This window comes from Cupressus sempervirens, chromosome 3 (assembly GCF_028749045.1).
Source record: "Cupressus sempervirens isolate cs-2001-9-10 chromosome 3, ASM2874904v1, whole genome shotgun sequence".
NCBI lineage: Eukaryota > Viridiplantae > Streptophyta > Pinopsida > Cupressales > Cupressaceae > Cupressus > Cupressus sempervirens.
Window position 1 is genome coordinate 363171398 of NC_143120.1, and position 12448 is coordinate 363183845.

Below are 12448 nucleotides of genomic sequence, written 5' to 3' on the forward strand. Positions count from 1 at the left end.
GGTCATAAATGGATTTTGGCTGCTACTGATTATTTCACTAGATGGATAGAGGCAGTTGCCTTGAAGGATGCCACAGAACCATCAGTTGTTGAATTCCTTGATGGAATTGTATCTAGGTTTGGTGCTCCTTCTACTATCATCTCGGACAATGCCAAGTCTTTTGTTGGAATCCAGATTTGTGCATGGGCAATGAATCACAATATCTACCTGAGCACATCATCAAATTACTATCCCCAAGGTAATGGTTTGGCTGAGTCTTCCAACAAGAATCTGATCAAAATCATGAAGAGGACAATAGAAGACAATCAGAGGGTCTGGCATAAGAAATTAAGAACTGCTCTGTGGGCTGATAGGATAACACCCAAGAGATCTATTGGAAATTCACCTTTTGTGTTGGTATATGGTAGGGAGGCCAGACTCCCAATTTCATTGGAATTCCCATCCTTGGAATTGGCTCATCAGCTGGAATTGATTGAAAATAATGTCATGTCAATAAGAATGGCAGAGCTAATTGAACTAGAAGAAAAGAGAAATAAGGCTATGCAAACCCTAGAAATACATCAGCAGCAGATAAAAAGGAGTTTTGATAGGAAGGCTAGGGCTAGAACCTTCAGAGAGGGAGATTTAGTTCTAAAGTGGGATGCAGATAGGGCAAAACTAGGAAGACATTCCAAATTTGATGCACTATGGAGTGGCCCCTATCTAATTGCCAGTTGCAAATAGGCTAATGCATTCCAGCTGAGCAGACCCAATGGTGAAGTTTTTCCCATTCCAGTCAATGGGATTTATCTTAAAGCTTGTTTCTGATGATGGTCAAGTTCCTATATATAGGTAGTTTAGTTTCTTTTCTGTTGTTTCTTGCTTTTCAAGAAGTGTGTGGGCACAGCTGTCTCCCTGTGAGGTAACAGATTTTGAGGTGTCTCAGGTTGCAGAGGAACTTCTGTTTTTTGTTTCTAGTTGCAGTTGCAGAGCTAGGGTTTTCAATGTTTTGATCTCCTCACAGACGGGTTAGGGTTTTGCAGTTCTCAAATCCATACTTTTTTGACCCTATGGCCCAATGGATTGTTTATAGGCACTGGTCATACACATAGCAGGCTTGTGCCCCCTGTGAGTCGCCAGAAATGTTATCATTTATTCACCCGCCAAGGATTCAAATTTTAAATGTCCAGCCCATCCAACGGCTAGTCCCAGAATTAATATTATTTTAATACCTAAGAGACATCGAAAAATCTAAATGATCAAACCTTGTAAAAGTTTCCATGGCCTGCAAGTTCTCTGCCGTTAGATCTAAGTTAGATCTATGGTTGGCGCTATCTCGCCATCAGAAGGTGCGCAAGATTTACGTTCGCGACATGGCGCCCTTTCACCATGTGTCCGATGGGTCCAACGGGCCAGGCAACAAGTTTGGCAGGTCGAAAAAGTTTCGCGGCACTGTGGGTGCTATGTCGCTATCGTGTGTTGGCCAAAAAATCTTCATAGCGACATAGCGCCCGACGGAAAGGTTTGACGACAGACAAGTTGCGTCACCGGGAAATTTTCGTGGCGGGCGGTCAGTTTCACGGGCCAAAAAGTTTCAAAAAGTGGCAACGCTCCATGGCGCCAATGGAAAACTCACGAGTTTTCCGTTAGCGACATAGCGCTTGGTTGACACGTGGCGTGGCCAGGATTAAACAATACCAAAATCTACCAAGTTGATGCTTCGAAGGCCAATAACGAGATGCTAGGTCAGAATACAGTCAGCGCAGCCAGTGCAGTCAAAGGTTAAGATCTCCACCGTCGGATCTGCAGAGATCAACGCCAGGCGCCATCGCGCTATGGATAAGCCACACGAGTTTTATGTTAGCGACATAGCGCTTGGAGGACACGTGTCCTCGTGGGTCCAGGTTCGGAGGTGCAGGAAATACAGACAGTGATACGTGGCCAATTTCTATTGATCGATGCACTGAGGAGCAGTATATCTTGCTTGCCGTCGGATTAAGTCAGATCGACAGAAGACGCCATGTCGCCATGGTTAAGTTGCACGACCTTTACCATAGCGACATGGCGCCCTCTCGCCACATGTCAGTGGGGCCAGGTCTCGCTAGGGTACGTCGATCAGATATTGCCAGGTGTCGTTTGGGCATAGTACGGTTGCTGAGGTGGCGCCAGATATGATGGGCTCGGGGTAAGGAGAGCACGGGGCATGACGAGTCTTCACGATTGTCAGATCAGAGCAGATCAACGGAAGGCGTTGTCTCGCTATGGTAAAGTTGTGCGATCTTTACCATAGCGACATAGCATCTTGCTGACATGTGTCTCGCTGGCAGGCCAGAGTTGACGATTAGCGGCTAGCAGTTAATGTCGTAGTCAGGTTGTAATCGCCGCAGTTAATAATAACGGTTCGGGGTGGCGCGGTTAGTTCAATAAAAGGGTGGTCAACACAGGAAGACTTAGCAGGGTGGCAAAAGGATAAAAAGCTATTGGTCCACGCGGCTCATTCTGATGCCAAGGATACGTTGACTTGCCGACTCTACTGATTCATGCACCAAAAAGGGAAAACCGAGGGATATTTTGCCGATCTGATCTCCATGATCAATCCCGACCACCGAAAATGAATGTGAAACATAAAAAGACACTCCACCGTCTCAATTGATTCATCTACCTGGTCAGAACGCAGTTATGGTTTCGTTCTGTCTTCTCCAGGCTCTTTCTCAGAGGAATATCAGAGTTTGGTACTCAAGGCCACCAGATCTTTGATTGGATTTTTAGGGTGAGATGTTATTGCCAGTAGGTGAGAAGTAAATGTAATGCAAAAATCCTCAGTTATGCTTGAACTATAAAGGCAATTTTGTGATCTTTTCTTAAGGGAGGACTCCTTTTTGATTTCTCTGCTACTGCTCACAGGTCTGCAGTGTAAAAATTCCCTTTGTCTCTAAGCTATATAACATTATGTATCATCTCCTTCAGCCATCAATGTGTATGTGCATCCATCTTGCCTCTCATCGGTGTATTGTTGAGATCTGTGGCTTGCATATTGTGTCTATTTTTGGCCTATTGGATAATATATAAGTGAAATCTTTTTCCTTGTGTTATCCAGTTTGGTTTCCTGATCTGTATGTGGTTATTGATTGACATAAGTTTGGGTGTGTATGTCTTTTGAATGTTATCTTGGTTTTGTAGTGCATATATGGGCAGAAATGAGTCTGAATACTCTATTTTGGTGCATCACCTTGTTAGATTAGACTAGGTAGATTCACTTTTTGTGCTCTTCTTCTCCCTTTTCCTTTCCAAGAGTAGATAGGTGTGCCCTGATAGTAAGAGGAAGCCGACCTTCTCCGGAGACTCAACCTCGCAGTTCAAGTCCCACAGCTTGGAGGTTGTTTCCATGTTTCACTAGGTTGTCCTCGCGCATAGGCCTTGGACAAGGGTGCAAACCTAAGTGACAACAATTTCTCAGCACATCCGGGAGGACTACGAGAACACCGCACATTTTGAGTCACTATGGAGGAAGCATCAAGAGGGATGTGAATCATAACCGAGGTGTTATCCCTGGCAGCTGCCTTAATCCCCTGTGAACCAAGTTTTGAAACCTATGAAACACCAAGGTTTGGTTCTGAAAAAACCGCTTGCATCCCTACAATGGATGGGGTTTGCACTCCTATTGAAATAGGAGGAATCGAAACAACGATCGCATAAGACTGTTTAGGAGCCAAGGGAGCCTTTCCCTTGTGCCCAATAGTAGTCCATTCTTCTTTTTGCTTCCCTTCTATCGATTTGATAGTGGCCTCTTTAGGTGGGGATTTAACCCTAGGCACAACCAAAGGGCAATCCCTAATCTTGTGTTCTGCTGACTAGTACCTATAATATGTGTTAGGTAGATTCAAATAAAGCACCTTTTAAGAGAAGGTTTGGAAAGCAATTTGTATCTCCACAAAATCCTTAAGATCCTTGGAGAGATCAACCTCAATGCAAACACAAATCTGAGGATGAGCGTTGAGAAAAAATTCATGTTCCTTTGTAATAACTTTGCCAAAAGTATTGGCAATGGACTCAATAAACGGCCAACATGGCAAGCGTAAACACGAGAACTCTACCCACACAGGAACCCTAAGCTTTTTCTTGTCAAAGACAGTGAAATCTCTCGACCATCTTTGAAAAACAAGCAGGGAAGAACACACAAACTAAGGACCATTACTAAAAACCATGTCTACCTGCAATAGGTTGGCAAAGTGAAATTTAAAAAAAAAAAACATTTGGTAAGGTTTTGCACAGCGCCAAGGTGGACTCCCGTCAAGGTGGACTCCATGAGGAGTCCATCTCTTGTTAACCCATTCTCGGAGCATAGCTTTAGAAGGAGTCCTACCCACAAAATACCCTATTAAGGTATGTTTTCTAACCAATCACAAGCAACATCAAATTCTTGCAAAGGATAATATTAGGATTACCTTGTGAAAAACCTTTGGGACGAACTTGCGAGGATGTTTGTTCAATGGAGGCACCATGGCTTTTCGAAGCAATAGCGTAAACACCAATATCAACAACTGGGTCACCATTGGCCAAGGCCATTATAAACTAGCCTAAAAACTCCCACAGTAAATGTGGTTTGACAGGTGGAAAACACAGAAGGAAAGCTCAGACAGAAAGTCATACGCAAGGAAACTCAAAAATCGCATGCAAACCTAGCAAAGCGAAAAAACCATACGATTACGTTTCCCTATATATCCTAGTATCTTGAATATAATAAATTATTATATAAATATTCACTAATAAATATTTGTCACTAATAATGCAAATGAAAAAAAAATCATATTTTTTTCCCATGAACTCTCCTGTTAAAGTCAAATTTGAAATATGATGATATTTGTTATTTTTTATATCCCTTTGCTCGTTTTGAATAAATATTAAAATTAAAATTAAAAAACTACAAGCAAAGGCAAAAGATTTTGACAATAAAAATTGTCTATTATGTTAGGTTCGAAATTGAAATGTGATTATATTTGTGCTTTCTCATAAATCTTTACTTGTTCTCAACAATATATATATATATATATATACACATACACACACACACACACACACACACACACACACACACACACACACATATATATATATATACATACATATATATATATATATATACACATACATATATATATATATATACACATACATATATATATATATATATATGTATACACACAATAAGGCTAAACACTAGGACAACAAAATCACCTAGTCGATTGAGACATTATTTTAAAACTGTTCCATACCCCTATTTTTGCCAAAATATTCTCAAAAGTGCAAATGCTTATTCTCAAAGATGCAAATGCTTATGTTCTGATGAATAAAAATCTCTCACAGGTAATGATGTCAATGGACAAAGTGACTCCCACTAGCAATGTAGTGTCAAGGTTGTTGATGATCATTATAGCAATTAACATAAGGTCTATTTCCAAGCTACAATCAAAATAGTATTGTCAACATTAAGGGTTGTGTCTAATGGGGTTTCCAAAAAACATTTAGTGAGTGTTGCTGAGAGTTTTTATTATTAGTAGCACTGATTCCACAGACTTTTAGTTCAGCTTATACTTCAAATTTAAGCTCCAAAATTTATGTACATGGGTGGTGTCATAGAATGTATTATTTAACATCAAATGGTAGAAAAAACTGGTGGACCAAATTCTAGTTCCCCACCTCTTCAACCTTGTTACATTTGCAATCCTAAAAATGGGAGCTGCTAATTTTGAAGAAATGATTCTAATTAATCTTTTTGGCATTTTTATCATCCTATGAGACCTCCTAATCCTTATAATAGATCCAGATGCCCCTCCATCAAACCCCGCCCTCAATTCAACCCAAAAAAGTCCCACTTATCTGCAGTTAAAACATTAGAGGCTTATATTATCAAAACTAGCTTTCACCAAGTAAAAGTAACATGATATGCCAGTTACCATAATGATTTCAGTTATCTCTAAAATTACTTTGGGCTGGTACTTTGAATTCCCTTTATTAGTTTAAAATTACCTCAGAATGATGCTGATTGTAAAACGTATTTTATTTTTAAAAAAGATTATGGTTTCTGGTCTTTTCTTGTACCTGAGTACACAGCATCTTATAGCTGCTTTTAAATCTATTTTGTTTCAAAATTAAAAAAATGAACAAACAGAAATAAATTCCTATATACATAGTATAATATCACCGAGTGAGAGAACAATCATAAATGGTAGCACTTTAGCAGATTAGTCAAGGAATACAACCTTTGCCTTCCAGAAAACTTGCCTTCTTTTATTTACAAAACAAAGTCCCATTTTAATGAATGCAATATATTTTCACTTTAGCCCTTCAGTTTGTAAAGGCTTTAAAATGTCTAATGAATATGACACCATTTCTGTTCAGAATCCCCCTTTCCATTTGTCTCTGAAGCATTTATGCTGATATTATGGCAACCCTAATCATAATCCCTGAGAAAGGAAGTAGCATGGGTTATAGCTTCACTGTCATTGAATCCATCAAAACACACCCTTAGGTGGTTGTGCGAAGCCCCAAATCCTAGCATTAAAATTTTCAAATCACAAGTGTGGGCTCAGGACTTGCCAACATCATACAATTGCTGCTTATAGATGTTGAGTCTTGGAAATGGTTATCAGGGAAGAAATTTGTATGCTGCAACTTATTCATTAGTAACAGATTGCATACATGCACAACCAACTGGTTGCTTCTGCCTGTGCTCTTCTTTTCCAAAGAGGAACACCCTTAATGAGGTTCTTACTCTTGGAATATATGCCTTCTTGCGTCGTTCAGATATTGATATTTTTGAATCACCTTGAAACTTCAGTAGAATCTTCTCCACCTCAAATTCTAAACCACGTGCTTTATCTGATCCAGCCCGTAGCAAATCTGCAATTTTGCTTGTTTGTTCCTGGATGCTTAACAGTTCTTTTTGTGCATTTTCTCCCTGGCCAAAGACTAACTCTGTATCTTCACTTTCCTCTGTTAACTGACCTCCTTCAGCAGCAACTTCTGCCTGCAATCTATTCGCAGAGGCAAACTTCTTCTGTGCCTCTTTAGTCAGCATGTCATTACATTCCAACCAGAGAAAAAGTTCGTCTTGCAACTCTCGAAACTGTTTCTCAATGGCATTATTTTCTGTTTCTGTTTGTCCGTCAACTTTACTTTTCTTATTATCTTTCCTTGTTTTCCATAATTTTTCTTGTAATTCTTGGAAAGTAATCTGGAGCTTCTGCAGTTGTTGAGTTGCAGAGTCTAAACGGGTCCAAAGCTTTTGGCTTTGTTCCTGCAAATGATACATGTCATGCTTGATTTTCTCTTGGAAACTTTGAGTACTCCATACTCCTTCGAGAAGAACCTCCTTTTCTTCTTGAACATCTGAGGATCCTTCAAGCATAAATTTAGCATTTTTTTTTGTAACTTCTGGATGATCTTTTCCCATTATGCTGCAAACTGCACTGTTCTTCCATCCCAGGAATTTCAGTTCATTATTTTCTTGGTGGACATCTCTCACTAAATTCTGTAATTCTGAGATCTGTGATTGTGGATCATATGCCTCACTCTTAGCTTTGGTACCATGCACAACTTCAGGTACTGGCAACATCTCCTTGGACTTTGTTTCCAACCCTGTTTCAAGTCCTTTTTGTTCTCCAGTCTTTATATTCAAAAGATCTGCATTAGACAGCTGAGATGGAAAATCATCTATGGGCATCCTTTCCTTGTGAAACTGAAGAGTTTTACATTTTGTTTCCATTTGCACATTATTGTTTTCTATGTGCTCTGAGCTGGCTTCATCATCACAGAGTTCTTTAAGTCTGTATTGACATCCATCTTTTGAAGGTTGGCTCATTTCTTCTTTTTCATTTGTGAACAGATATATTGCTGGAATATCTGACTGCCTCTTCAGCATGTTTTGAGCTTGAGTTTCTACCTCATGATTCACTCCTGTCTCTCCTTGTTGGAAATTCCTTACATCAGCTTGGAATTGCCTCCTCCAGTGGCCCTGAAATATGGTTCATTTTTATATGAAAAAATATTTAGCACTAAACCGGAGTATGCATGTAACTATTGTTAGAATTTGCATAAAGAGTTGTATTTAGAACAATAGTATTGCACAAAATTATTACCTGTTTTATTAATTGCAGAAACATTCTGTGTGTTCTTAGAACAAAAGAAAGAGCAGTGATCCAACAAGCTTTAGTAACGACAAAGATGTTAAATGGCATCTTTCCATATCTCAGGGAAATTGAAAAAGAAAAGTCATCAGTTTATTTAGGAAAGAATAGTTCTGCCAGATGCAAAACCGTATTACTGTAAGGCTGTGATGAATTGTTCTCCTAGCAACTCCAAAAACCAAACATACAGTCTGTGGTACCAGTGCAATTGATGTGACATGACATGTCTAATAATCAGAAGTGCTTTGGGAGTCCGCTAATTAGTAAATGATAGTTTATGTACTTTCATATTATTATATATTTGAACAACGCTGTGCAAGCGGCAAAATCCAAGCCCTTTGTCAAGTCAACCATCATATGGTACTTAACTGTTTAGAGTCTAGACCACATGGTACTTAAATGACATCTTCCCATATCTCAGGGAAATTGAAAAAGACAAGCCATCAGTTTATTTAGGAAAGAATAGTTCTGCCAGATGCAAAACCATATTATTGTAAAGTTGTGTTGAATTATTCCCCTGGCGACTCCAAATGCCAAAGATAGTCTGTGGTACCAGTGCAATTGATGTGACATGACATGCCTAATAATCAGAAGTGCTTTGGGGACTACGCTAAATTAGTAAATGATAGTTATAAGTACTTCCACGTTATTATATATTTGAACAGACGCTGTGCAAGTGGAAAAATCCAAGCTCTTCATTAAGTCAACCAACTATCATATGGTACTTAACTGTTTAGAGTCTAGACTGCATTTTTATCTCTTCAACCTTATTGAATGTACTGAGGCTATGTGATGATTATCAAAAAAATCTAATCATATTCAAAGGGAGATCTGTATTGTTCTTAAAATAACACATGTAACAGGACAGATTCAAAGCTAGAAAAGTGGTAAAATAGCTTTGTATTTGATGGGTATGAAGTAGGAGGCAACTATTTGACCACTCTTAATCATCTTTGAGCGAATGAATCATCTCTATTTTGTTTAGATTCTAGCATTGAATAGTAAACTCTATATGAAGAACTGTATGAGATCTCTGTAACATTGATAATCAGGAGTCTGTTTGCAGTATATTTGCATCCTCTTATAATTGTCTCTACTATTGACCCTGAACTACATCACATTCTCTTAAAATATTATTTTCCAATGAACATAAGTACATTTTCTAGATGTAGTTGTATTTAGTTATTGCCTTTGAGATGAAAATCCGATCTGGTCTTGCAAGGCTCAGAAGGCAATAGCATGCAGAAATGTAGGGAAGAGAGCCAAGGACAGAGACATTTATTTTCTTACAACACAGTTTGTCACAGAGTGAAAAACTGAAAAAATGAAAAATGAATTGTAGAAGTTTAGAGCAGTACAAAGTTCTCTGAGAAAGCCATGGACCAGCTAAGGCTCAAGTCTACGACCTCCTACACTATGTTCCATGTGGAGGGGTTCCCTGAGGGTAGCATTTCCCTTGGAAAACTGTCCCCCTCTTTGGATACCTATTGAGGGCATCCTGCCCATGTTTTTCCACCCATTCACTACACAAATGTCTCTTCGAAAGATACTAGGCTTTCTAGATCATTTAGAAGATAAATATACATTGCAGAGAATTGAGTTGCCTCAGTTGTGTGGCTCACTTTTCTCGAGACTAACCAATGCAGGAGCATCGAGGTGTATGTGTGATCCTCATCATTAAGGAAAAAAAAAAACATAGTTAGGTACAGTTGTGGTTTCAGTTTAAGTTTTGATTGGATTCAGTTATTAGTAGCGATTGGGAGCCATCAAGAGCAATCAAGAGGCTTTCGGAGCTGCAATCTAGATGGAATCAAGAAAGTTTCCTGAGCTGATTGTTCAGGGTTTCTGGGACTTATCACGAGCTGTTAGGAGCGATCCGGAGCAACTGGAAGATTTTCTGGAGCTATCTGGAGGTAGTTCAACAGAGCCAAGGCATTAAAATCAGAAAAATTAAAAATGTATTAAGTTTCAATTATTTGTGGTTGCTGGATTTCCTTCCAACTCTTCAATTCAACTTTAGAATGACTATTCACTTTCCTCATGTGTGTCTGTGTGTGTGTGTGCATGCACGAGTGATCAGAAGCCATCAAGAGCAATCAAGAGGTTTCCAGAGCTGCGATCTAGGTACAATCAAGAAGTTTTCCTGAGATTGTTCAGGGTTTATTTAGGAGTCATCACGAGCCGTTACTAGCAATCCAGAGCAATTGGAAGGTTTTCTCGAGCTGTCTGGAGGTAGTTCAACAGAGCCAAGGCATTAAAATCAGAAAATAGAAAATATATTAAGTTTCAATTAGTTGTGGTTGCTGGATTTCCTTCCAGCTCTTCAATTCAACTTTAGAATGACTATTCACTTTCCATGTGTGTGCGTGTATGTGCGTGTGAATTCAATAGAAAGAGAGTTCTTTTTGGAGAAAAAATGTTTCTTCCTGTTTCATAGGCTGTAATTCAAATATCTGAAAGAAGTTAAAATTCAAATGATTGTTCCAATTTGTTTGTGAGTTGTGTGTGATTTATTGTGAGTTTGGGCATATCTCTAGGCAAGACTGCTCCAAGTGGTATCAGAGCAGGTTTGAATTGAATCGACTGTGTCAAAAGCAGAGAAATTTTGAAGGAGATTTTGTTGTGGGTAAAAATGATATAACTATTCCTTTTGTTAAAACTTACAGCCTCTGCAAATTTTGATATATGATATGGTGCCTTTCATTGTTTCAATGAATTAGATCTACAAATTTATGAAATTGAAGATGCCATCCTATTTTCCTAATCTATGATGATTCAAGTTGATTCATTTGAATTTTGATGCTATGTAATTCTGAAATTCATGAATATATTTGAAATTTGAAATTTACTTGTTTACACACACACACACACACACATAGTTGCCCCCTGCTTCGGGAAGAAACAAAATTCTAGAACCCATTTTCTTGTCCCCCCATCCTGAAAACTTGGGCTAACATAAGCTGAGAGGAATAACGATAAGATACACACACACACACACACACACAGAGTTGCCCCCTGCTTTGGGAAGAAACAAAATCCTAGAACCCATTTTCCCGTCCCCCCATCCCGAAAACTTGGGCTAACATAAGCTGAGAGGAATAATGACAAGATAGAAACCATTGAAACATCACAAAATAGATGTATTCATGTCGAAGATCTAAGGGATGAGGAAGATGGACAAGTTGAGGCAATGAAAGAAGAAACACAACTTGGGCTCAACCAACGAGAGGAAAGGTTTATTTGAGCCATAACCAAAGTAAACACCAGAAACCCTTTTGACACTCCAAAGTCCAAACTATAATAGCAATTTGAATCCAGATGAGTTACTAGACTAGGTCTCTGAAATGGAGAAGTACATTGAATTTGAGTGTACAAAAGAAGTTAGAAAGGTGAGGTATGCATGCGCAAAGTTGAAAGCTCGTGCATCCTTTGGTGGGATCATTTGCAAACTGATAGACAACAAAGAGATGGGGATAAGATAAAATCATGGGATAAAATGGCAACAAAGGTGAAGGCAGAATTTCTGCCAATGGACTACCATATATGCTTGTTCTGAAAATTGTAGAATCTGAAACAAAGAGAAACAAGTGTCAAGGAGTACATAGAAGAATTATATTGATTGAACATATAAGCAGACCATAATGAAGATGAGGTACAGCAAGTTTTAAGGTATTTGAATGGTCTGCTTATGTCAATACAGGATGAAATAAGTTTACAAAGCTTGCAACATATTATAAAACTCTATCAATATGCTTTAAAGGCTGAAGAGAAGTTGAATAGAAAACAACAGAGTAATACAGAGAAAGAGGCAGAGATACACATGGTAGAGGTCAGAATAGTGATGGAAGTGGAAATTCTACCAAACGAGATGAAGTTGGTACCCCTCACACAAGTTCATACACTCAAAAAACGAGAAGTGGAGGAAATTTTAGAGGAAAAGGAGAGTCCTTCAGATGACATGAAAATTTTGGAAGAGGAAGAGACTTCACTAATACATGCTACAAACGTGGAGAAAATAGGCTCAAAGACTTTGAATGTCTACAAATACAAAGAGATGTAGGTAAAGGAAAAGAGGCCAAAGTTCATATGGCCCAAGTGGGAGACAAAGGTGCAGGAACCTTGAGAAAAGAAGAGGATTCGAAGCATGAAGAATCTTTAATTATGAAACAGATTTTGTAAATCCAGAGATGGCACAATCTGAAGCAGTTCAAAGGAGAAGTTTGTTTAGAACCAGATGTAAGTCAACTGGAAAATGTTGTAAAATGATTGTCAATAGTAGTAGC

At 38.8% G+C, this 12448-nt stretch overlaps 1 protein-coding gene across 4 annotated transcripts in view; it reads right to left on the reverse strand.

Annotated features, from left to right (window-relative positions):
• Positions 1 to 6240: 6240 nt before the first annotated feature.
• Positions 6241 to 12448, reverse strand: part of LOC149566497 (uncharacterized) — a 116628-nt gene continuing 110420 nt past the window's right edge. For all 4 annotated transcript variants that reach the window (XM_089819817.1, XM_089819818.1, XM_089819816.1 and 1 more), the window contains one exon: positions 6241 to 7993. In XM_089819817.1, coding sequence (XP_089675943.1) covers positions 6653 to 7993 — 1341 coding nt within the window. In that variant the 3' untranslated portion in view covers positions 6241 to 6652. The remainder of the gene's footprint in view (positions 7994 to 12448) is intronic.